Source organism: Protopterus annectens, chromosome 11.part0 (assembly GCF_019279795.1).
Source record: "Protopterus annectens isolate FY-2018-M chromosome 11.part0, PAN1.0, whole genome shotgun sequence".
Classification (NCBI taxonomy): Eukaryota; Metazoa; Chordata; order Ceratodontiformes; family Protopteridae; genus Protopterus; species Protopterus annectens.
This window is the reverse complement of record NC_056745.1, coordinates 1498167004-1498194339: the sequence shown is the minus strand read 5'-3', so window position 1 is coordinate 1498194339 and position 27336 is coordinate 1498167004. Positions and strand designations below refer to the sequence as shown.

At 45.3% G+C, this 27336-nt stretch overlaps 1 protein-coding gene across 2 annotated transcripts in view; it reads left to right on the top strand.

Moving 5' to 3' along the window:
- ZNF800 (zinc finger protein 800) overlaps nucleotides 1-27336 on the top strand; it is a 262230-nt gene that overhangs the window by 198898 nt on the left and 35996 nt on the right. For both annotated transcript variants that reach the window (XM_044088802.1, XM_044088803.1), the window contains exon 4: nucleotides 12745-12888. In XM_044088802.1, coding sequence (XP_043944737.1) covers nucleotides 12745-12888 — 144 coding nt within the window. The remainder of the gene's footprint in view (nucleotides 1-12744; nucleotides 12889-27336) is intronic.

Genomic DNA, 27336 nt, shown 5'->3' with positions numbered 1-27336 from the left:
GGGTCCTAGACAGTGTCACAAGGCTACAAGTTTCGTTTCCATACCCTGCCAAGGGCAAACGGTTGGCCAGACCTGCCAAAACATCAATGGGCAGAGGCACAAAAACAAGTCTCATCCCTCATGGACATGAGGACCATTCGACAAGTACCAGAGCAAGAGCAGGGACAAGAATTTTATTCAAGACTGTTCTTGGTACCAAGAAGGACAAGACCTGGAGACCAATATTGGACCAATCTATTCTAAACACATCTGTATATACCAAAATTCAAAATGTTGACTCTACAGCAGCTTCTGCCCATGCTGGGCAAGAAGGCTTGGCTTGTGACTTTAGACCTAAGAGGCATACCTGCATGTCCCAATCAGACAAACCTGCAGAAGATACCTCAGATTCAAAGCTGGCTCAATTCACTACCACATGGCAAGCCAGTGCCCAAGGCTTATCTACTGCGCACAGGGTCTTCACAAAGTGCCTGGCACCAATAATTGCATTCTGCAGACAGAGGAATACATATATATCCTTACTTGGACTACTGCCTCATTCAAGCAGGGAACAAGGACATTCTACAGCATCTGGCGTTTATAAAGAGATTTCTAACCGGCCTAGGGTACACAGTCAACGAAAAGAAATCAAAACTAGTACCCTCTCAAGAGATAATATTCCTGGGTGCAAGCTTAAATACAGCTTCCCAGATGGCTTATCTCACGCCAGACAAAGGCAACTGACAACATATTTCAAACTGTTGGCAACAAAGGCCCAGTTATCTGCAAGAAAAATTCTGCATTCTTTGGGCTTCATGGCATCCTGCATTCTACTAATTCCATATGCGAGACTGCATATGAGGAAACTTCAGTGGTACCTAAAAAGTGTTTGGGCTCAACATTGCCACAGCCTGGAAACAATAATTACCCTCACTCCCTGCCTGCAACAGGAGTTTCGATGGTGGGCGAAGGCTTGTCACCAGAGCAAGGGACATCCATTCACTTTACCCCCAGCCAGGCAGACATTAACAACGGATGCATCAGATTATGCCTGGGGGGCCCATATGGCAGGAAGATGTATTCAAAGCACATGGTCCGCAAACCAAATGCATCTACATATCAATCAAAAAGAGATGCTATAGCTGTTCAGAATACCCTGACAGCCTTCAAGGACCTACCTCATTCGGGACAACTACTGGTAGACGGACAACAACCATGGTCATGTGGTGTATAAACAAGCAGGGAGGCACTCATTCTTACCCCCTTTGCAGACTAGCCATGACTTTGTGGGACACAGCTTTGACTTACCAAGTACATCTGCAGGCACAATTCCTGCCAGGAAAGATAAATACTCTGGCAGACGAACTAAGCAGAAACCTCATAGATCCCCATGAGTGGAAATCGGATCCACAAGTCTTCAGCATGATGATAAGGAAATGGGGATGCCCGGATATAGATTTATTTGCCTCTCCTCACAACTACCAGCTAAAAAGATTCTGCACAGACTTCAGCATGATGATAAGGAAATGGGGATGCCCGGATATAGATCTATTTGCCTCTCCTCACAACTACCAACTAAAAAGATTCTGCACAAGGACTTACCACGGACAAGCATGGAAGTGGACGCCCTATCTTTCAGCTGGAAAAGCTTAGCAGTATATGCCTTTCCTCCACTGCCTCTCCTCCCCAATGTGCTCCTAAAGGTCATACAAGAGAAGCCAAAGATGATACTGATTGCCCCAGACTTGGCCCCACCAGTACTGGTATCCAGTCTTAAGGAACTTGTCTCAATGCCTGGCTTGGACCTTGCGTCAAGTACCTAATCTACTGTCCCAACAAAACAATCTGATCCTGCTCAGCCAACTCGAGACCTTTTAAATCTGGCAGCATGGCGGATAATGTAGTCATACAAAACGCACTTCTCACTAAAGCTGTGGTGGATGTCATTTTGGAGGCCAGAAGGCCTAGTACCAGAAAATCTTACGCTGGAAAATGGAAGAGATTCTGTGCCTGGAACCAGGCACAAGGAATTGACACAACTGTACCAAATATTCCTCAGATTTTGCAATACTAAACTGAGATGCTGGACAAAGGCCTATCCTTTTCATCAATTAAAATCCATGCCTCTGCCATTTCGGCTCATTACAATACAGAGCCACCAATCTTTTCACATCCTTTAAGGCAATACCTCAGAGGAGCCAAAAACGTAAGGCCTCCAAGAAGATCACCAGTGCCTGCATGGGACCTCAATTATGCCTTGGGAAAACTCACCCTGCCTCCTTTTGAGCCAGCCGCTACAGCTGATATAAAAGTTTTTATCTTGGAAAACAGCTCTGCTCCTAGCAATAACCTCTGCAAGACAAGTCTCAGAGCTACAGGCACGCATGGCTGTGGAACCTTTTATCATTTTTTATCCAGACAGGGTATCTCTGAGGACAAACCCGACATTTATGCCTAAGGTAGTGTCCAGTGTGGCCCTTAACCAAACTATTCATCTGCCTACTTTGTATCCAAACCCACAGAACAAGGGGGAGAACATTCTGCATTAGTTGGACATACACAGACAGCTACGCTTCTACTTGAACAGAACCAAAGCTTTCAGAAAGACTATTTCAAAGTGGATAGGCCACTGCATTCGTTTCTGCTATTCACAACATGGCAAGCCAGTGCCTAAGGGCATTAGGCCACATTCAGTCAGAGGAGCAGCAGCCACTTCAGCAGCCTTCCTCAGGGGAGTACCAACCAAAGACATTTTAGAGGCTGCTACCTGGAGTTCAGTGCACACCTTTACACAGCACTATCATTTACCACTCTACTCTAAATCCAGGGCAGGCTTTGCCACTGCAGTTCTGCAGGGCCTCATAGCCGCTCCTAATGCTATTTAGCTCCAGCCTCCCAACCATAGCTTTGGGATTCAACCCAAGTGTAATGACTGCAACAGTGAAACACGAAGAACATAGTACAGTTGTGTACACTTACCATAAATGTAGATGTTCGAGTGTATTCACTGTTGCAATCCAGGTTACCCACCCACCATCCCCTATATCTTTGCTGGAACTTATCTGCACTTTTCTAATCTATACAATCTATGTGGAGTATTTGCTTGTAGATGAAGGTATAATATATTTTGGTGCATGCATGTTTTATTGGCATATTTTTAGACTACCCTTTTTGGGGACATCTGGGGCAAGAAAAACTGAAGAAAATGGCGTCTGCTGCATCTTTTATACCCCTGGCGTCCAGGAAGATGCAACAGTAACAGACGCCGGATCTAGATTTTGGAATTCAGGCCGACTGAGGATAGCCTGCCAGCCAGCCAGCAGGATAACCCAAGTGTAATGACTGCAACAGTGAATACACTCTAACATCTACATTTATGGTAAGTGTACACAACTGTACTTTTTGTGCCTTGCTCTTTAGCTTGACCACTGCTCCCAGGGCCTTCAGAGAATGTCTCCAGTGATAGCTTATTGCAGGACTGAGACAATCTGCATTTACCCGTACTTGAACTCTCTCCTTCAAGCAACTTGACTTAAGAGATGAAGGCCTCTCTCCTAGTGACCATGGAGTGCCCCTCTCCCCAAAGGGAGGGTGGAGTATTCCTAAGTCTACAAAAGTCCTATTTCAAGCCTTCTCCCTGAAAAAAAGCTTTTCTAGGAGCAGAACTAGTCTCCTGAGTTCAAGCGGCTCATTTTCCTGGAACAAGATTCTGGTCTATTGCAGCAATTCCATTGCATTTCATGAAAGGGGTTTCCTGTGGATGTCCTTCAAGGATGCATCTGCAGTCCTTACAAATGGGTTGTCCTGTCGTCAGGCAGCCCTTCGGTCGGCCAGATTCCGAAGTCTGGGTCTGGCCTCGGCTGGTGTCGCACTTCACCCGACGTCATCTCTGCTGGTCTTCGGGTATAAAGGCATCAGCCGACGCCATTTTCCTCAGTCTTTCTTGCCGTGGCGCCGAAGCAGAAGCTGTTCGCAAGTGCCGGTCGGTCAGATCCAGAGATTACTACTACCGAATACTACTTCGAAGACTTCTAAAAAGCTAAGTACCCCGTTGGGGACTCTTTCTTGCCTCAGCCGATGTCAGAAAAAGTGAATAACTGTTTAACTTGTGGGAAACAAATACCTCATAAAGATTTCCACTCTTACTGCTTGCCTTGTCTAGGCCCAGCCCACGACGTAGCAGCCTGTTTAGCCTGTTCTTCCTTCAACCGACGAACGCTTAGGCGTCGGTCGGAGTTTGCTGAACAGTTTTTCGGCTCAGATTTTGCGTACATTATGCCGTCGGATCCTCCGACTACTCAAATTGTTAAAAAAACGCAAAGAAAAAGACCGACACTCGCGGTCCGCGGTTTCGGCCGAAACCACGGTTAAGCAAACCGCGAGTGTCTCGGTTTCGGCCGAAACCAAGCAAACCGGTCAATCTACAGCCGAATCCATGACTACTACCGAGGCCTCGGTTACCCTGGTTGAATCGGCCTCTGAAGTTTTGCCTACTAATGTGGTTTCTCTAGAATTATCGGACACCATCCCTTTGGATGTCTCTACCCCAGCACGTGGTGCTGCTAGGCCTCCTGCAGCCATGTCTATTAAGGCCTTTGCCAGGGCTAAAGCAGCCAAAACTGCTAAGTCTGTGCCTGTTAAGCCCCCCTCTCACAGGCCCAGTTCCAGTTCCCAAATGCTTACTCTGGCAGAGGATCTCATCTCTTTAATAAGGGGATCCCAATCTCACCCAGACAGGGCCTCTCAACCTCCAGAAAAGAGACCTAGAGCAGAGCCCCCTGAGCCAGTGTCCTCAGATGACTCTTCTGATGATACAGACAATACAGACCATCCAGAGGCTCCTTTTTCTACTTATGAAGATTCCGATGCTGAAGATTCTATCCCTTCTGCCTCTCCACCAGAGGAATTTTCCTTTGGAGAAACTTTACACGCCATGAGAGAGCAATTCCAATGGCAGGGGCAAGATTTCTCAGATTCAAGAAAAAGGCTTAGGACCTTTCTACACTTACCGCAACATAGGCCCTTAGCTATACCTCCAGTTCTTCCTGTTGTGGATGATGCATTTAATGATGCTTGTACTGCTCCTGATACTTTACCTCCAGCCCCTGCCAAGCCCGATAGGTTTTACAGGGTACCGGACACACACCACCACTTATACAAGGCTCCTCTTGCAGATCCTGAGACTATCTCCCAGGGGCCTAAGGCAGTAACTTCTACCTCCGCGAAAAACCCTCTCCCTTCTGAAAGGGAATCAAGGTCCTTAGAGAGATGGGGTAAAAAAGTATACACCTCTGCCACTCTCTCAGCTAGAGCTTTGAACTGTCAGTTTCATATGATCCAATACCAAGAGTTTATGCTTGATCAGTTAACTAAGAAACTGTCCTCTGATGATTCATTAGATAAGAAATATGTTTTAGAAATGGTGAATAACATTCAGCAGGTTAGCCACCATTCTTTAAAATGTGGCTATGATGCACTGGAGGCTTCATTTAGATCAGCCATGACTGGCACAGTTATAAGAAGGCATGCATGGCTGAAAGAACAGGTCTTGCCGGATCATGTTAAAACAAAGCTATTAGATGCTCCTATGGATAAGGTCAGTCTATTTGGTTCTCCTGCCCAACAAGTAATGAAGAAAATGGAAGAGAAGGCAAAATCTGTGCAAACAGTTAAAGATTTCTTACAGGTTCAGCCCCCAAGGTTTAGCAGGAACTGGCCTTCCAAAAATTGGTCCTTTCCAGACTCCTCCAAATCTCAGAGAGGCAGGAATTAGACGTTCCAGAGGCAGAAATCAATCCAGAGGAGGTGCCCACAGGGGACGCCAGTGGCAAGGTAATAACCATCGAGGCACGGATACAACCACTACCACTGCAACAGGACAATCACAGTGACTTGGCTCTGACACCGCCTACCAGGGAACAAATAGCAGCACCCTTAGGCGGAAAGTTAGCCTTATTTTCAAAAAATTGGCACTATATCACAAGAGGCAAGTGGATTTTGCAAACAATAGACCAAGGCTACAGGTTTCATTTCCACACCTTACCAGTAAAAAGAGGAATGCCAAACCTGCCACCAAATCAAGACAGAAGCTCTAAAACAAATAGCTCAATTAACAAAGATGAGAGCTGTGGAAAGGGTACCACCTACAGAACAGGGCAAGGGATTTTACTCCAGACTCTTCCTAGTACCAAGAAAAGAGAAAAGTTGGAGACCTATCCTCGACCTGTCCGCTTTAAACACATTCATCATTGTTCCAAAATTCAAAATGCTGACCCTACAGCAACTTCTTCCCATGCTGGGCAAGGAGTGCTGGCTGGTGACTCTAGATCTCAAGGAGGCATACCTGCACGTCCCCATACGACCAAATTGCAGAAGATACCTCAGATTTCTTGCAGGATCAGAGCATTATCAATTCTCAGCATTGCCCTTTGGCTTATCTACTGCGCCCAGAGTGTTCACGAAATGCCTGGCATCAGTAATCGCTCATTGCAGGCTACAGGGAATCCAAATTTATCCATACCTGGACGACTGCCTGATACAAGCGGACAACAAAAGCAAGCTGACACAAGACTTACAAAGAGTCATTTGCTTACTACAAGCCCTGGGATACACAGTCAATTTAAAAAAGTCAAGGCTGATACCATCCCAAACAAGAACATTCTTGGGTGCAGAATTGGACACAGTGAAACAGATGGCATTCCTAACTGCAGAAAAACAAGAACAACTTCCTCTTTACTTCTTGGCATTAACAAAGCAGAACAAACTAACAGCAAGGAAAGTACTGCAGGCCTTGGGCTTCATGGCATCCTGCATAATCCTGGTCCCCCATGCCAGACTACATATGAGAAAGCTACAGTGGTACCTAAAGAATTTATGGTCTCAACACAGGCACAGCTTAGAAACCGAAATACCACTAATCCCATGCCTGAAACAAGAGTTCCTATGGTGGGCTCAGACATGCCAGTCAAACCCAGGTTTGTCCATCCGCAACATTCAAACAAGCCAAACCATCACAACGGACGCCTCAGACCTAGGTTGGGGGGCCCACATGCTGGACAAGTGCATTCAAGGTTTATGGACTCCAGATCAGCTGCACCTGCATATAAATCAAAAAGAAATGCTGGCAGTAAAACTAGCAATCCAGAATTTCAAACCATTCCTCAAAGAAGGCCAATTGAAGATAAGGACAGACAACACCACAGTCATGTGGTACATCAACAAACAGGGAGGCACTCATTCATACCCCCTATGCCGAATGGCTCTGGACCTATGGAATTTGGCTCTGAGCTACAACATTCAGTTACAGGCAATATTTGTACCGGGAAAAGAAAACATCCTAGCAGACATGTTAAGCAGAACTACCTCGGATGCTCACGAATGGATGCTACACCCAGACATCTTCAAGGCCATCACAAAGAAATGGGGATTGCCACAAATAGACCTATTCGCATCCCCACTCAATCACCAGCTCAAGAAATTCTGCACAAGGACATACCACCCACTTGCTTGGAAGGTGGACTCTCTATCCTTCAGTTGGAAAGGCCTGACAGCATATGCATTTCCACCTCTTCCTCTGATGCACAAGGTACTACTGAAAATCCAAGAGGAATGACCAAGGATAATTCTGATAGCTCCAAATTGGCCAAGACAACATTGGTATCCATTGCTGAGGAGCATGTCTCGGGGGGAAACATGGACTCTACCCCTGATTCCTTTGATGTTAACTCAGAGCAACTACAACATCCTACATCCAAACCTGAAAACCCTGCAACTGACTGCCTGGAACATTACATAAGGGCAACTAACCCAGATTTATCACAAAGGGTTAAAGACATTATCCTTGAGGCTCGCAGACCTTCGACAAGAAGGAACTATGCAGGAAAATGGAAAAGGTTTGTTATTTGGAGTACTGAAAGAGGGAAAGATGTGTCAAAGATAGATATTGCCAACATCCTGGAGTATTTGGCAGAGCTCCTCCATACAGGCCTGTCCTACTCCTCCATCAAGATACATGCATCAGCTATTTCTGCAGAATACAGCTTCGACCCCCCTGTCTTCTCACATCCTCTACTCAGGCAGTTCCTCAGAGGAATTAAGAATGTAAAACCTCCTAGGAAACCACCATTACCAGCATGGGACTTGAACTTTGTGCTAGAAAAATTGACACTCCTCCATTGAACCAGCAGCAACAGCAGATCTTCAACACCTATCCTGGAAAACTGCTTTTCTACTGGCAATTACTTCAGCTAGAAGGGTTTCGGAACTACAGGCTTTAATGGCAGTACAACCCTTCCTAATCTTCCGTCAAGATAGTGTCCATGAGAACTAATCCTACATTTATGCCTAAGGTGGTATCCAGAGTGTCTCTAAACCAGGCAATCCACCTACCTACCTTCTTTCCCAATCCACAGAACAGGGGGGAAAGACTGCTGCATACCTTGGATGTACATGGGCAGTTGCGCTACTACCTGGACAGAACCAAGGACAACAGAAAAACTGACCAGCTTCTAGTAGCTTATGCAACAGGAAGGGAAGGAAAAGCAATTTCCAAACAGACAATCTCCAAGTGGATAGGAAATTGCATAAGATTCTGTTACTCCTACCATGGAAAACAAATTCCACAGAACATAAGGCCTCATTCTACAAGGGCTACAGCCACTACCACAGCTTTCTTACGAGGAGTGGCTACCAAGGACATTATTGAGGCTGCTACTTGGACCTCCGTGCATACATTTGCCAAGCATTATAACTTACCTCTATACTCTAGATCCCGAGCAGGGTTTGCCACTGCTGTTTTGCAAGGGATCCTATCTACACCATAATTCTCCTTCCTCCTCCCCTAGTTTGGCTATGGTATTCTACCCATTTGTAAGGACTGCAGATGCATCCTTGAAGGACATAGTACAGTTTTGTACCTACCATAAATGTAGATGTCGAACAGGATAGCATCTGCAGTCAGGATTACCCTCCTTCCCCTCTGTGGTACTCCTAGGGTATTTACCCACCTAATAGCTAGCTGGGGGGGATCTCTTATGGTGTATTTGTTTGTATATATGTACATACATGCTTATTTTTTGTGTTTGCCTTCTACCTTTTTGGAAACATTGGCATTTACCCAAAAATTTAGCTTTCCAAGAGGGCAACTGGCATCTGGGGCAAGAAACACTGAGGAAAATGGCGTCGGCTGATGCCTTTATACCCGAAGACCAGCAGAGATGACGTCGGGTGAAGTGCGACACCAGCCGAGGCCAGACCCAGACTTTGGAATCCGGCCGACCGAAGGGCTGCCTGACGACAGGACAACCCATTTGTAAGGACTGCAGATGCTATCCTGTTCGGACATCTACATTTATGGTAGGTACAAAACTGTACTTTACTTGGGTACATGGCATCATGCATCTGCTAGTTCCCGTAACCCTATGAGGAAGTTGCAGTGATATCTCAAAACTTGATGCAAGCACCAGTGTAGCCTGCAAATCTCTATCCCCCTACTCCTCTGCATCAAAAGGACCTGCTGTCGTGACTGCAGGCATCCCATACCAATCAAGGGAACTCCTTTCCATCTAATGATGGACACACAGGTCTTCAGCCTCAGAGCTGGCCTATGGCCCCATGCAGATGACGGTTTCAGAGCAAGTGGGAAAGGGCAGTTCTGTGAATGCTTGTGTTCCTTCAACTGTCACACAAGTGGGGTCTGTCACAAGTACTGCTCCAAAACAGGCAACTCAAATACTGCGTGAGAGTTCCAGAGAGGGGTGCATGGAGAAACGCACTCCTCCTCCTCCTTCACAAGAACTTGTCTGTTTCTCTACCCCTTAACCCTTCATTCCCAGAGTGTTACAGAAGATCAGAATCTGATAAAGACACACTTGTAGGGGCACCTGCTGCTACCACTGCATTCATTAGAGGACTGCCATTCGCAGAAATTTGGAAGCAGCCTACTAGAGTTCATCCAAATGTCTTTAAACAGAACAAGCTTTGCTGCTGCCAACCTGCAGGAGATGGTCTTCCTGCCTTGGTCCTGTCTCCTGTTTCTCTGTAGCTCTGGGAGTCTTAGAAGTATTTACTGCAGCAGTGAGCTGTGATGAACATAGCCTAGTACCTACCTATGAACCTATCTGCCCAAGGGCATTTATAATCCTAGCCAGAATGTGTTGACTTTCGCCTCCCTTTTAGATTAGTTTCCTGAACCTCCACTTCAGTGGCCCTGCTGGACGATCCCAGGGGTAAATTTTCGATTTCCCATCCACTCGTCAAGATTTCTCTTGAAGAGAGTCAGTGAAGGGCTTTGCCTAACATAGATTGGGATTCTATTCCAGAGCGAGGGAAGTCTCTGGGACAGGAATCTATCCCTCCAGTATGTCCTATTTATTGTTGTGCTGAGGTTTAAATCCCTAGAGCATGTGGCTCTAAGAGATTTAGTTTTCTTGAGGTGGAGCATGTCCATTAATTCCGGGTTAGACATGGCCTTGTACTTCAGGCAGAGATCACCTCTGAGTAGGCAGTAAGCAACCAAGTAGAGCTGCAGTTTCTTTAGTCTAGCTGCATAGGGCATCTGTTTGAGGCCCACGATCCTCTTGGTGAGGTACTTCTGTGGTCTTTCCAGCTGTTGCAGGTGACGAGTAAGGTACATCCCAAATGGGACATTGTACTCTATTATGGGCCTGATGAGCGATGAGTAGAGGGGCACAATAACCTCTCATGATCTAGATGTGAACACTTTCGTGATTAGGTGGGCTACATAGAAGGATTTTCTAACCACTTTGGCAATGTGATTATCAAAGGAGAGGTTGCTATCTACTTGGGTCCCCAGATCCTTAATTATATCTTCCGTACTTCGTGGATTACCACCTATGTGGTAGTTTGTGGGCACTGTTTTTCCCAAAGGGGATGACTATGCACTTTTTGACATTTAGCTTGAGGCCATGGTTCTGACACCAGGTATTCGTTTCCGTGAGACCCTTATGGAGGATGTCTGTGTCAGCCGGAGTGTCGATTATGGTCCCCAGTTTGCAATCATCTGCGAACTTGGTCAGCCATAGTCCTCTCGTGCTTGCCTGTACCTCAGAGAAGTATATACTGAACAAGAGTGGTCCCAGGACTGAGCCCTGTGGGACGCCACTTGTAACCCGTTTATAGTCAGACATGGCACCCGCAATTCTGACCATGTGAGTTCTATCCATGAGCCAGTTGGCAACCCATCTCGTGACATAGGGGTTAATGTTTAAGCTGGTAAGCTTATCTATAATACCAGAGTGGGGAATGGTGTCGAAGGCCTTTGCGTGGTCCAGGTAGGCTGTGTGGGACTACCTTTTCCTCATCTATGACCTTGGTAACTGAAGTCAACTAGGTTTAGGAGACCAGATCTGCCTTTAACAAAGCCGAATTGGGTAGGGCCCAGTGTCTGGAGGTTCCCAATGTCTCTATTAATGAGGTCCATGATGATGCGTTCCATAGCTTTGCAGACCAGGCTAGTCAGGCTTATAGGGCGATAGTTCCCAGGATCCGTTGTGGCGCCACCTTTTGTGGAGTGGGATAACTGTTGCTGTACACCATTCTTTGGGTACATAGCCTGTGGTAAGGCTGAGTTTGAACAGTGAATTTAGGTGAGGGGTTAGTTCATTTTGAAGCTCGTGCAGGATGCAGCCTGAGATGCCATCCGGTCCCATTGATGCTGTGTTTTTGGCTTTGGAAAGGGCTGTTTTCACCTGTGTGTGTGTGATGTCTGGGGCTCTACATTCTTCTGGGATGAACACGGGCCCTTTTGGGGGTGAGGGGCGGGGGGTAAAGTTTGCACTGAACCTGTCAGCCAGGATGTTGGCAATGTCAGTTGGTTCAGTGTATTTTTTGCCATTTTGCACTAGCTCAGAGCAGATCTGAGAGTTGCCACCTAGGTTCTTGACATAGCTAAAGAAGGCTTTGTGATTATCTTTAGTCTTTGGCAATTTTTCTTTCGAATCTGGCCTGGATGATTGAGGGATTGTGGTTTCTTGCTAATGCTGATCAGGGATGCCTTCCCTTTTTGGGATTTTGCTCTATCATGTAATAGTTTCTTCCTTCTGTTGTATAGCTTATTTATGGCCGAGGTCCACCAGACTGGTTTCGTCTTTTTGGAGGAGTGAGTCTTGGTTTTACTTGAAATGGCTCGATCCATGCATTCCTGTAGGTGCTCATAGAATGCATTTGTAAATAATGCACTTATGTTGGATGTTTACTGTAGATGCTACTTCACTGTTGCAGTACCAGTGTCCTCTTATCAGCCTCTCGTCTTTTATCATTGTCTGCCACCCCACCCCCACCCCTATCGGTCCTTTTGTCAGTTAGGTCCTCTTTTGCCTGTTCTGTGGCAGACTGGGGGCACATCTGGGCATTTTGTGCTCCTGGGTACCCTTGATTGAAAGGGACTTCTTTCTAGGTCCAGAAAGACCTGAAGATGGCGCTGACTGACAACACTTTCAAGAGCAATGTCTTGACGTTTGATTGGGGGGGGGGGTGAAAGTAACCAACATGGCTGTGATCTGTCCGATTGTAAATCTGTCTTCATATTATATCAAGACTTGGAGATGTCTAGAGTGTGAAAGACACAAGGTTGGTGCACCATTTTATAGTTTTACTTGGTTTGAGTTGTTAAAATTACAACTGTAGTAAAATTAAACTGCTTAATGTGGTATTCATTGTTTATATAAATTATAATGCGTTTTGTATGATGTGATTTAATGGAGTGTAGGAGTGATTTACTGGCAACCTATTTTACTTTTTCTATAGGAACTAAACAACTTAAACATATCTTGCTTAAAGAAGTGGATACCATCTTTGAATGTAAGCTGTGCAGAAGTCTCTTTCGTGGGCTACCAAATCTGATAACACACAAAGAAATCTACTGTTCCTCGCATCTTAAGATGTCAGAAGGTATGTTCCTCATGGGATAGTTGGCAGCAGTTTTTAATCTAAAAAAATCATACTTTTCCATTTATGTTCAGAGATAACATTTGCTGTTAGTGTTGGCATGATGTGTACTTGTCTTCCAGATGTTCAGCAAACGCATTGCTTACTTGGGTGGGTGTTGGTGCCCTACTTCAGTGTCTCTGGTAGTGAATCAAAGCTCAGAACTCCTCCCCCCCTCCCTGTCTTTGGGTATGATGGACCACTCAACTGCAAGCCCACAGGCCAGGACCAGTTTTTTTAGTGACATCACAAAAATGTGTGTGGGAAGACTGCTTGTAACTGGACTTTACATCTGCTTAGCTCATTTAAGAAATCCTTTTGAGGTTTTATTTTATTCCTTCAGCATTTTCTTTTGGGGCTTAAAAAGAGAATTCTTCTGCTTTGACACTTTTTTTTTCTTCTGTTTTCATTTGATTAGCACAGTAGGACTTGTTTAAAAGTTTCATTTGGAAGTTTTAACAGGAAAACTTGCTGATATTGCACATTTTTCTTCGTGATTATGATTATTTGAAGTGACTGAATAGAAGTACAGCATTTAAAACTTTCATTTTGCATTTTCTGACAGACATTTTTCATCAGTTTTGATTTCTTGTTTAGCACTGTTTCAGGATGTAGCCGTTCATTTTGACTGAAACTAGCCTTTACTTTTTATAAAATTAAGGTACTTCTGTGCACTTTTTCAGTAACAATTTAAACCACAAAATATTTTATTTGGTGCAGTGTTCAGAATAATATCCCTACAAAATAGAGGGGAAATATTGAGATTTGTCCATCTTTTTACTGAGTTTGGCCGTGCAGCCAGTATTTGGTATTAAGGTGACTAGTTTCTTGCCCCCAGTGTGATAGTGTGCCCCCCCCCCAACCATCTACTCCTTGTGCACCTAAAAAGATAGATTTAAAAGAATTAAATCAAGAAATCTGCCCCCACCTATGGCTTGTGACTGAGTAACCTAGTCTTGAGTAGGCTGTTGGACCATTCATTTTTTTCACCTTATCCCATCAGTGTAGTATATGCTAAGACTGATGTACCACCATGTTGTGCATGGCAGCAGTCCATTTCACCTGACCCAGTGGTTGTGGTTAGATCCATCATTCATACTGATTAGACTGTAAAACCTACACCTATTCAGCCAGCTGAGGATCCTGTTTTTTTGAGGGACTTGGAATCTGAGGTTTTTGAGAATCAGTCTAATCAATTGGTTTCCTCTGAAGACTTAACAGGTTCAGTAACCCAATCAGATTGTCAACAGCCATACTGCCTTAATGCCATTCGGATTGTAGTGACCTCCTACCCTCTCTCTCTGCCAGTCTCTCAGAGCTTCGGACTCCTCCCTCTGTATGTCTGTGGATAAGAAGGACCAGTTAGCTACAAGGTCAGGATACACCCTTCACAACTTGCAGACAGCAGCCCTTCAGTTTTTTTCTAATGCCATTGGAAAATATGGATCTCTGAAAAGACCAACTTTTGGCTTTTTGTTCTCCAGAGCTCAGATAAGATAATTTTGTGTTGTTTTGTTTTCCCCTCTGCCCTTTGTCTCCTTTTGTAGTAGATGGAATTTGTGTGTTTCTTAAGAAAAAAATACATCTTTGCAGTACTTTTATTTTCTGTTATTGAAGGATTTTCTTTCTGGGATAAACTATTTTTTTCCAGGGACTTGTAACTCTTTCAATTTTTTTTTTATAGTATTTTGAACGACTGGGCAAGTTTTGCTTTACTGTTACTGTGAGTTGCATTCTTGCCTAGTACTGCCATAGTCGCTGTAATTCGTGGCCATTTTCATTGGTTTAAGGCATAATTTTAAATCTTTTAAAGGGAAACTTGCTGTTTTTACAGTTTATTTCACTGTTTTGTAAAGAGGTGAATATAAATTATTTGAGATTTTAATTGAGTTAATCTGATGTGAATTTTCATTCTATTCTCAACTATTGGGCTTGGATCAGACGCTGCCGTTGCTAAAGCTCGCGGCAGCCAAATCTCTCAAGCTTCTCCCTTACCCCACAATGCACCTCCTCTAAGTACCTCTGATCTCGTTTGCTGCTTCAGGCTAACAGGTGTGGTCTACCATTTCTCTGCAGCTGTCCAACTTGGATGTCAAAATTTTTTGTGCGTTGATTTTTTTGTCTCAAATTGCTAGTTAATCTCTAATTTCTCCTTATATTAACTGTATTTTTTTTTAATTTCTATAGTACTTGGTGGTACTTGGATACTATCATTTGTATCTCTCCTTCCTTATGACTCTGTCGTAGCCTTTCTTGACCATTGTTGGTGTTCCCTTATCCTCTTGCTACTAGTTTAAGAAAAACTTAGTCTATCATATGTTTTTTTTTTCTGTGCAATTGTTGCTGCTGTTGGTGCTGTCCATTGCTCGTTAGGGTTGACAAACCTGCTGGGTTTAAAAAATGTCCTAAATGTGGACATAAACAGTTTCTGGTGCACACACCCTGTGTGTTTATTGCCTGGGCCCTCTTCATTTACAAGAGGATTGCTCAATTTGCCATGGCTTCAATCCCTGCATTCTTCAGAATGTAAGAAGTTGATTTTGGACGGTCTCGTTCCTTCCTCCTTTGGAGAATCCATGTCAGAGCCACCTAAACCTAGACCTTCTTCAAAATTTTCTTCTGACTCCTCAAAAAAAAAAAAAAAGTCAAAATAACCTGGTCTCAACCCTGGATCTGAAAAAAATTCTGTGTGCAGAAGCATACGGATTCATAGGAGCAGACCACCTCAACACTACCGGATCCAACCCTCACCAAATCAGATCAGAAAAATGGTAAATTGTCAAATTCTTCCCCATCTGATCAGACACCAACAGAAGTTATCAAGATGACTTTATTTCCATGCAGCAGATGCACCTCATCCGTGGATCCAGTTCCTGACATCATCCTGTTGCCATTTTTACAAAGACAGTCTCCATCCATTCACTGTACTCGTTCTTCCAGAAGCCTCACAGAAGATTGTGGAGAGTGTAGTTAGGAAGAACCTCTTGGGACAGTATCAGATTGGTTTTCCTTCGGTGCCTACCCCTCTGGGTCAGGTTATTTGTCCTTCCACAACACCCCTTTGCAAATTCCTACTCTTGACACCTTCTGTTGCTTTGGAGTCCCAGGATCCTAGCCGCCCGGAGTCCCAGGATCCTAGCCGCCCGGATCAGTCTGCCGCAGAGCAGACTATTTCCGTATTATCTGATCCAAGATCCTCTGAGACCTTGGTCCACTCTGATCTGGAGAGCATTCGGAGCTGAAAATCTGCCCATCAGATCCAGGGTGTAGCATTCACCTCCCAAGTTTCCGGAGCAGTGTGCAAATTTTGAAGCCTGTGCACTGGACCGTTCAGCTCAGACTTCCACCTCTGGGTATTGTCGTTGGAGCAGATGGGGGCAACAATTCAGAAGCTCGCCTTCTTGAATCCCTCTTCCAGTACTTTGAGCTCTGCATTCAAGGCTGCGTGCCTCGGCAGATCTGACTGAGCCTTCCTCCTTGGATCCTAGACAGTCTACCTTTTTTTGTCTCTGCGTCAGGAGCCTGTCCACTTTTTTCCACAGGGGCATCCAGTACCAAAGACCAAAGTTCTTTCTCAGGGAATTCTGATTTCCTTTTCTGATACCTCCCCAGAGCATCCCACTGAGGAGGAGGTGCCCAGGAAGAGGGCGAGGAAGTGGAAGCACTTAGACTCCCCACAGGAGTCCATCACTGAAGAGAAAGAGGTTTAGATGACGGGAAAGGGTCCCCACAGTCACTTCCTGAAGATGTCGCATTTGGTGACATCCTGAAAATTCTTAGTGAAGGGTCCCCACAGTCACTTCCTGAAGATGTCGCATTTGGTGACATCCTGAAAATTCTTAGTGAAGTGGCTTGACTCCCTCCAACCCTGCGTCCAAAGAATCTGTTCTGGAGACCTTTGTTACTAGTCCCTCTGCCTCTTGGGTGATTTCGCCCACCAGTGAGCTCGTTAGTATGATCTCTTGACAGGCGTGTAATGAACTCGACTCCATAGAACCCATACCTGTAAGACAGGATAATGGCACCACCTGAGGAGACAGTTGTACGGGAAAGGGATTCCAGTTGATGCCATGATCATAGCAACTGCCGCAAAGAACTCGCTGGTGAGAGTTTTCACTGCCCAACCCCCCAGCAGAGAGTCGTGGGCGAGAGACAGATTAGAGAAGCATGTCTTTGCTTCAGCGACCTTTGCACTAACAATCACTGAACTATTTGACACACTTTTAGACTTCAGAGGGATTTGAATAAGGAGTTGTCAAATAACTCTCACAGGAGTCATTTCTGTGACGTCTCAGTTTGCATCTATCTCCAATTCTTCTGTGGGGTTAGTTTCCAACATGGCGGAAGGAACCTCGAGCAGCAGGTTCAGGCATTTCCAGGAGGAGACAGGCCTGGATGTGCTTGTGCGAATCTTGCATTTTAAGTCCTCTCTCGTCATTTGTTACTTTTGACAGAACTACATTGTTTGGTTCTAAAGTAAAGGAAACACTGTCCAGGTGTGAGAAGGGATGGAAAGACCTTCTCTGCTGTGGGCATATGTTTTTTGGTTCCCCAGAGATCCTATTCCATGAATCAGCGCGGTAGCCAGAAGATGTGATTTAAAAAGTCTCAAAGTCCTTTTCAAGATGCACGTGGAGGAGGTTCCCCCAGGGGCAGAGGAGGGAACTAATGGACCAACAGTGCCCTTGTGGCAGAGGTGGCCTTCAAAACTAGGGTTCGCTAGAAAGTTTCTTTGACAAACCCTATCAGCGCTCCTGAACAGAGGCCTGACTGTCCTCCTCTGGAGACAGGGGAGAGGGGTTGTCTATCCCTGCACCAAAGAGCCTGGCTAGACAAAAGATACTTGGGTGTAGAGGATTATTTCCAGAGGTTATACAATATCCTTTTCCCTTTCATCTCCAATTCCAAGAAAAATTCCCAACGTTCCACCCAGTCAGGGGGATCAAGCAATAATTCAAATTCAAAAGCTGCTAGAAAAGTCATCCAGGAGGTCCCACCAGACTAAATAGGATCTGGAACTTACTCTAGATTCTTTTTAGTGCCAAAAAAAACAGGAGAATGGAGACCACTTTTGGATTTCTCAATCTAAAATCAGTACAGCAAACCAAGTTCCGGGTTGTCACTGTTCAGTTCATTGTCACTGTTCAGTTCATTCTACCCTTTCTGGGCAAGGACAACTGGATGTGCTCTATAGATCTTCAGGACACCTGTTCTATGAGTAGGTGATTCAGAAAGTACCTACACTTCTGACTGGGAGCTAGTCATTTCCAGTTCGGAGTGCTGCCTTTCTGATTTGCCACAGCTCCCAGCCTATGGAATTCACCAAATTCATGGCTGTGGTAGCAATTCACTTCAGACTGCAGGGATTCCAGGTGTTTTCCTACCTGGACGACTGGCTCATTTTTGCTCCGACCAGGCATTGGTTCATACACACAATGGGTCAGGTGCTGCAGACTTGCACTGTTCTGGGGATGACCATAAACTACAACAAATCACAACTACATCCAACTCTGACATTGGAGTTTACAGGAGCACTTCTCAATACAAAATCTGCCATCGCTTCTCTTCCACCACACACAGTTCAGACAATAAGATTCCAAGTCGGGAAGATTATGGTGAGTACCCCAATTTCAGCCAGTCTGGCCCTTTTGGGGTCTAGGCTTGATGGCTGAGGCAATACCTTTAATCCCATTAGCCAGGTTTTACATGAGGATTCTTCAGTAGATGCTGGCTAGTCAGTGGCCAGTTCGTATGACGCTGATAATTACCCAAACGTGCTAGAGATTTGAGTTGGATTCAATCCAGCCAAATACTTAAGGATGACCTTTCATTCTCCAACAGCCCAGGACCATAGTGACCAAATAGGGTGGGGGGACACATTATCTGGGAAAGGCAGTCCAGGGCACTTGGTTCCCCTGGAGGCCAATATGCACATAAATGTCCTGGAGATACGAGCAGTGCTCTTATCATTGCAGGCATTTCAGGATTAGGTTCGTGTTTCACTGTTGCAGTCATTACACTACAGTCATTACACTTGGGTTATCCTGCTGGCAGGCTACCCGCAGTTGGCCTGAATTCCAAAGTCCTGGTCCGGCGTCGGTTGCTATCGCCTCTTCCCTGACGTCAGTGTGCCAGGCGTATACAAGATGCAGCCAACGCCATTTTCTTTTGTCTTTCTTGCCGCGCGGTGCCCGAAGCAAACGCAGTTCGCAAGTGCCGGTCAGCCGACTCCTGAGATTTTCAAAATAGAATTTCAGATCCGAAGTCTTCAATAAAGCGAAGTACCCCATTGGGGAAACTTTTTTTCTTGCTCCAGACCGATGTCAGTAAAAGTTAACAATTGTATTTCTTGTGGGAAGCAAATACCTCATAAGGATTTTCATTCTTACTGTATTCCTTGCCTAGGCCCTGACCACGACGTTGCTAGTTGTCGGTTTTGTGCTAGATTTAACCAACGCACTATTAAGCGTCGGTACGATTTTGCCTTCCATTACTTTAGCCGAAGGTTTAACTATATAATGCCATCGGAACAGCCGACGACCGGAGTTCATAAAAAGCGCAAGGAAAAAGAAAAGGACTGGCATCCGAGGTCCAAAACAGACGACGAAGCCTCTTCTAGGCCAGTCGCCGGTTCTCAGTGAGGCACTTTTGCAGCCCCTGATACCCGCTACCTCAGAGCCACAGGCCGCCTCTGACTCCCACGTGGAGACAACTAGGCCTGTGGAAACTCGAGGTATTGGGCCTACGGAAACTATTCCCTCATGGGTCCGGAGCCGCTGAGCAGGCATCTGCTTCTGAGGGTATTTTCAGACCTACACAGCTTTCTATCAAGACCACTTCAGCAACCAAGACAAAGTCTAAAACACTTTTAAAGACAAAGAAACAAGTACAGCATTCTCCTGGACAGTCATCTGTGCCTAAGAAACAGATGCTTAAAATGGACGAGGACCTAATTACTCTGATCAGGGGTTCCCATCCCCCTCCTGATAAAAGGCCTAGGCAAGACACTGACTGATTCCTCCGATCATGTTTCTATTTCTTCTGATTCCTCTTCAGAACAGGAATATTCTATTCCGCCCTACGAGGACTCTGATGCTGAAGAATCTATCCCTTCAGCCTCTCCTCCTGAGGACTATTCTTTTGGGGAAACCCTGCACACCATGAGGAAGCATTTCCACTGGGAGAGCCAAGATTATTCAGAATCCATGAAAAAGCTCAGAGATTTTCTTCAACACAGACCTCTTGCTATCTCTCCTGTGCTAGACATTGTAGATGTATTTTCTGAGTCCAGTCTGTCTCCTGATTCTTTACCCCCTGCACCAGTTAAGCCAGATAGGTATTACAGGGTTCCAGATTCACATAAATTTCTTTATAAAAACCCTGCTGCTGACCCAGAAACTATATCTCAGGGTCCCAAAGGGGTCAAGGCTTCCACTGCAAAAAAAACCCTGTTCCCTCTGATAGGGATTCTAGAGCTTTGGACAGATGGGGGAAAAAGTCTACACCTCTGCTACTTTAGCTGTACGGGCTTTAACCTGCCAGATGTTCATCGTGTTACCCTGCTGCAGTCATCACACTTGGGTTATCCTGTCGTCAGGCAGTCCTGCAGTCGGCCGGATTTCCAAAGTCTTGGTCCGACGTCTGTTGCTGTCACCTCATCCCTGACGTCAGTGCGCCAGGGGTACATATATTGCAACCGACGCCATTTTCTCCAGTCTTTCTTGCCACTTGGTGCCCAAAGCAGAAGCAGTTCGCAAGTGCCGGTCGGCCAACTCCTGAGATTTTTGAATTCGAATTTCAGACCGAAGTCTTCTATAAAGCTAAGTACCCCTTTGGGGAAACTTTTCTTGCCTCAGACCGATGTCAGAAAAAGTTAACCATTGTATTTCTTGTGGGAAGCAAATACCTCATAAGGATTTCCATTCTTATTGCATTCCTTGCCTAGGCCCTGATCACGACGTCACTTGTCGTTTTTGTGCTAGATTTAATAAACGTACTATTAAAAGACGTTTTGATTTCGCACGACACTTTTTTGGCAGAAAATTTAATTATAACATGCCGTCGGAGCTATCGACTACCGGCTTGCACAAAAAGCGCAAGGATAAGGATAGACAGCCCAGGCCTAAGCCCAATTCCGAGGCCTCGGTTGATCCGGTCTCCGGTTAACAATGAGGCTCCGACGCAGCCTCTGACTACCGCAGTTCAGAAACCAGAGACCGCTACGGATATTTTGATGGAATGTACTAGGCCGACACAGCCTTTTACTTCAGGCCCTACCGACTATTTACCTTCCAAGGACGTCGGTACTTCGGAAACGCCATCGCCTTCTGAAGGCGTTTTCCAAATCAGATTCCTTCCAAATCTAAAAAGGCTTCACTTCAGTCTCCTGTTCAAGGCCCTATGCCTAAGAAACAGATGCTCAAGATGGCTGAAGATTTGATTTCTCTTATCAGGGGTTCTCAGCCTCCTCCTGACAAAAGGCCTAGACAAGAGGAAGAATCTGTTTCCTCTGAACAACTGTCTATTTCTTCGGATTCCTCTGAGGACCAAGACCATTCCTTCTCTCCTTATGAAGATTCTGATGCTGAGGACTCTATTCCCTCAGCTTCCCCTCCAGAAGATTACTCTTTTGGGGAAACTTTACACACTGAGGGAACATTTTCACTGGGAAGGTCAGGATTACTCTGATTCCAAGAAAAGGCTCAGAGACTTTCTTTTACTCCCCCAACACAGACCTCTAGCCATCCCTCCTGTTTTGGACATTGTGGATGATGTCTATTTAGAGTCCAGTTTCAACCCTGACTCTCTGCCTCCTGCCCCGGCCAAACCTGACAGATCCTACAGAGTACCTGATTCCCACAAATTTCTTTACAAAAGCCCAGTAGCTGACCCAGAGGCTATCTCCCAGGGTCCCAAGGGGGCTAAGGCTTCCATGACTAAAAATCCAGTACCTTCTGAAAGGGATTCAAGAGCACTAGACAGATGGGGGAAAAAGGTTTACACTTCAGCCACTTAAGCTATGAGAGCTCTAAACTGTCAATTTCATATGCTTAAGTGTCAGCAATTTCTGATCTCTCAGTTAAAACAAAAGATAACCACCCTCCCTCAACAATCTGAATTGAAAGAAGTACAGGATTTGTTGCACGCCACCGAGCAGGTGGGCAAACACACCTTTACAATGTGGGTTTGATTCTTTAGAGGCCTCCTGCAGAGCAGCTGTCACTGGTTCAGTTATACGTAGGCATGCCTGGTTAAAGGAACAAAGTCTGCCTGATCATGTTGAAGCAAAACTACTAGATGCTCCCTTACAGCAGGATGTTCTTTTTGGTGTTACAGCAGGATGTTCTTTTTGGTGTTACAGCAGGATGTTCTTTTTGGTGTTACAGCAGGATGTTCTTTTTGGTGTTACAGCAGGATGTTCTTTTTGGTGTTACAGCAGGATGTTCTTTTTGGTGTTACAGCAGGATGTTCTTTTTGGTGTTACAGCAGGATGTTCTTTTTGGTGTTACAGCAGGATGTTCTTTTTGGTGTTACAGCAGGATGTTCTTTTTGGTGTTACAGCAGGATGTTCTTTTTGGTGTTACAGCAGGATGTTCTTTTTGGTGTTAAAACAGAAGTAGTTTTAAAGAAAATGGAAGATGAGGCAAAATCTATGCAGACAGTCAAAGATTTCCTACAGGTACAACCCCCTCGCTTCAGCAGAAACTGGCCAACAAAAAATTGGTCCTTTCCAGCCACTGACAGTACCTCAGAGGGGTAAATACAGGCACCCAAGGGGCAGAGGACAATCACAAGCTCAGTATAAACCTCGCCAGTGGGGCACTCCAACCCAGAAGGGAGGAGAAGACAGGTCTCAATCCACCAGAAGGCAGACTCAATGACTTGCACCTCAGCTGGCCAAACAAAGCTCTTTTGCCAGCCCCCCTGGGGGGAAAACTATCATTATTTGCAGACAACTGGCATATGGTCACAAAGGACAAATGGGTCCTAGACATAATTTTACGAGGATACAGATTCCACTTTCACACCTTGCCAATAAAAAGAGGAATGCCAAACCTGCCACAAAATCAAAGGGCAAAGGCTCAAAAACAAATTACAGCTCTCATGGCCATGAGAGCCATTCAAAGGGTGCCAACTCAAGAGCAAGGCCAAAGATTTTACTCAAGACTCTTCCTAGTACCCAGAAAAGAAAATGCTTGGAGACCAATTCTGGACCTTTCAGTTCTCAACACTTGTTTACAAGTTCCCAAATTCAAGATGCTAACACTACAGCAGCTACTTCCCATGTTGGGCAAGGAAGCATGGCTGGTAACTTTGGACCTCAAGGAGGCATACCTGCATGTCCCTATCAGGCAAAGTTGCAGAAGATACCTCCGTTTCATTGCAGGTTCGACTCATTATCAATTCTCTGCACTGCCCTTTGGCTTATCTACTGCGCCCAGAGTATTTACAAAATGCCTGGCACCAGTAATTGCATATTGCAGACAGAGGAATTCAGATATATCCATACCTGGACGACTGCCTCATCCAAGCAGAAAGAAAAGACATTCTTTTACAACATCTGGCCAGTGACAGCTGCTCTGCAGGAGGCCTCTAAAGAATCAAACCCACATTGTGAAGCATCTACTAAATTGTCTGGGGTACACAGTAAACGAAAAGTCAAAACTAGTACCCTCACAAAAAATGACATTCCTGGGTGCCAGCTTGGACACAGTGGCCCAGAAGGCTTATCTTACACCAGACAAGCAATTACAACTGACTCAATATTTCAAGACAATGGCAACAAAGACCCAGTTAACTGCAAGAAAAATTCTGCAGGCTTTGGGCTTAATGGCATCTTGCATTCTGATAATACCATTTGCAAAAATGCATATGAGGAAACTACAATGGTACATGAAAAGCTATGGTCTCAACACAGCCACAGCTTGGACACGGTGATCTCTCGTTCCCTGCCTTCAACAGGAATTTCTATGGTGGGCACAGGCATGTCACCTTAACAAGGGTCAGCGTTTCACCTTACCCCCACCCAGGCAAACTATCACAACAGATGCTTCAGACTATGCCTGGGGGGCACACATGGCAGGGCAATGCATTCAAGGCCTATGGACTGCAGAACAAAGAAAACTGCACATAAACCAAAAAGAGATGCTAGCTGTACAGAAAGCTCTGACAGACTTCAAGGATCTACTACAACCTGGATAACTGGCAATAAAGACGGACAACACCACCGTAATGTGGTACATAAACAAGGGGGCACACATTCCTACCCCCTTTGCAGGCAGGCAATAATCTTATGGAACACAGCTCTCGTCTACCAAGTCCAGTTACAAGCTCACTTCCTGCCAGAACAGAAAAACACATTGGCAGACTACCTAAGCAGAAATATCAAGGATCCCCACGAGTGGAAGCTAGACCCACAAATATTTGCAATGATAACTCAAAGATGGGGCCTACCAAATATAGACCATTTTGCCAGTCCTCAAAACTACCAGATGAAAAAAATTTTGTACAAGGACATTCCACCATCAAGCTTGGAAAGTGGACACTCTCTCTTTCAGTTAGAAAAACCTGACAGCATATGCCTTTCCTCCATTACCTCTTCTCACAAAGGTTCTTTTGAAGGTCAAAAAGGAGAAACCTCGAATGATTCTCATAGCCCCAGACTGGCCACGCCAGCACTGGTACCCGCTATTGAAGAATATGGCTCTCAGTCCACCTTGGATATTGCCGCAAATACCTCATTTGCTCACGCAGCAGGTCAAGCAGATTCTACACAGCCAGATCAAAACCTTAAACCTGGCTGCATGGCAAATAAATTAAGCAGCCAACCAGCTCCTCTTTCACAAGCAGTGCTGGATGTTATGCTAGAAGCCAGGAGGCCAAGCACCAGGAAGGCTTACTCGGACAAATGGAAAAGGTTTTCTGCTTGGAACCAAGCTAAGGGCCAAGACACAACTCGGCCTCATATGCCTCACATTCTGCAGTATTTAGCTGAGATGTTGCATAAAGGACTTTCCTTCTCCTCAATTAAAATCCATACTTCAGCTATTTCAGCTCACTACGACACAAATCCACCTTTATTTTCCAACACACTCCTAAGGCAGTTCCTCAGAGGGGCAAAAAACAGACCACCTAGAAGAGCTCCTACACCAACATGGGACCTCAACATTGTTCTGGAAAAACCTAACACTACCTCCCTTTGAACCAGCTTTTTCTGCAGACCTTCAGTTCCTATCATGGAAGACTGCCCTGCTACTGGCAATAACTTCTGCTAGGAGAGTTTCAGAATTACAGGCTCTTATGGCAGTGGAACCTTTCCTCATTTTTCATCAAGACAGCGTTTCTCTACGAACTAATCCTTCATGCCAAAGGTGGTTTCCAGTGTAGCTTTAAATCAAACCATCCATCTACTCACTTTCTTCCCCAATCCACAGAGCAAAGGTGAGAGACTCTTGCATTCCTTGGACATTCACAGGCAGCTTCGATATTACTTGGATAAAACTAAGGCTTTCAGAAAAACTGACCAGCTCTTTGTTTCCTATGCTACAGCTTCTCAAGGGAGGCCCATATCCAAGCAAACCATTTCAAAATGGATAGGCCATTGCATACGATTCTGCTATACCCATCATGGGAAACCAGTTCCTCCTACCATTAGATCCCACCCTACCAGGGTTACAGCTACCTCTACAGCCTTTCTCGGGGGGGGGGGGGGGGTTCCTACCAAGGAAATTTTAGAAGCTGCAACTTGGAGTTCTGTACACACCTTCACCAAACACTATCACTTACCTCTTTATTCTAAGTCCAGGGCGGGCTTCGCCACTGCAGTCCTGCAGGGCCTCATTGCCTCCTCTAACCCTTTATAATGCCTCCACCCTACCCTAGCTTTGGGACTCAACCCAAGTGTGATGACTGCAGCAGGGTAACACGATGAACATAGTACAATTTTGTACCTACCATAAATGTAGATGTTAGAGTGTTCACCCTGCTGCAGTCCAGGTTACCCTCCCTCCATCCCCTCTGAACTAGCTGAACTTCTCTACCACTCTATCCTATACTACCTCTGTGGTGTATTTGCTTGTGCCTAAAAACTGAAGAAAATGGTGTCTGATGCCTCTTGTATACCCCTGGCGCACTGACGTTGGGATAGAAGAGACAGCAACAGACGCCCGACCGAGACTTTGGAATTCGGGCCGACTGCGGGACCGCCTGGTGGCAGGATAACCCAAGTGTGATGACTGCAGCAGGGTGAACACTCTAACATCTACATTTATGGTAGGTACAAAAGTGTACTTTCTGCAGGGCCTCATAGCCTCTCCTAATCCTATTTAGCTCAGCCACCCATCCTCAGCTTTGGGATTCAACCCAAGAGTAATGACTGCAACAGTGAAACACGATGAACATAGTACAGTTGTGTACCTACCATAAATGTAGATGTTCGAGTGTATTCACTGTTGCAGTCCAGGTTACCCTCCCACCGTCCCCCTTTCTTTTGCTGGGTTTTATCTGTACTTCTCTATTCTATACAACCTATGTGGTGTATTTGCTTGTAGATGAATGAAATGTTTCTTTACTGCATGTATGTTTGTTGGCATAATATATTTAGCCTACCCTTTTGAGGGCACCTGACATCTGGGGCAAGAAAAACTGAAGAAAATAGCGTTGGCTGCATCTTTTATACCCCTGGCGGACTGACGTCAGGGAAGAGGCGACAGCAACCGACGTTGGACCAGGCCTTTGAAATTCAGGCCGACTGCGGGTAGCCTGCCAGCAGGATAACCCAAGAGTAATGACTGCAACAGTGAATACACTCGAGCATCTACATTTTTGGGTAGGTACACAACTGTAGTATTCTTCTGATGATCTGGATTTGCCCTTATCTACTTATGAGGATTCTGATGCAGAGGACTCCATTCCCTCTGCTTCCCCTCCAGAGGATTTTTCTTTTTGTGAAAACTTACAAACTCTTAAGGAAAAGCCAGGATTTTTCGGATTCAAAAAAGAGGCTCAGAGATTTCTTACTTCTGCCTCAGCATAGGCCTTTAGCTATTCCTCCTGTACTAGACATTGACTATGCTTTTTCGGAATCTAGTTTGGCCCCTGATTCCTTGCCTCCTGCTCCCAGAAAACCTGAAAGGTACTACAGGGTTCCCGAGTCGCACAAGTTCCTTTTTAAAAATCATATTGCAGATCCAGAGACTATTTCACAGGGGCCCAAGAGCATTAAGGCTTCTACTGCTAAAAATCCTACCCCTTCTGATAGACTCCTGGATAGATTGGGCCATTAGGGCTTTAAACTGCCAGTTTCATATGATAAAGTATCAGCAACATGTTATTGGACTGCTTAAACGGAAAATGATGTTGATTCCTGACTCTGTGGAAAATAATTACATGATTTAATGCATTCTGCTGAGC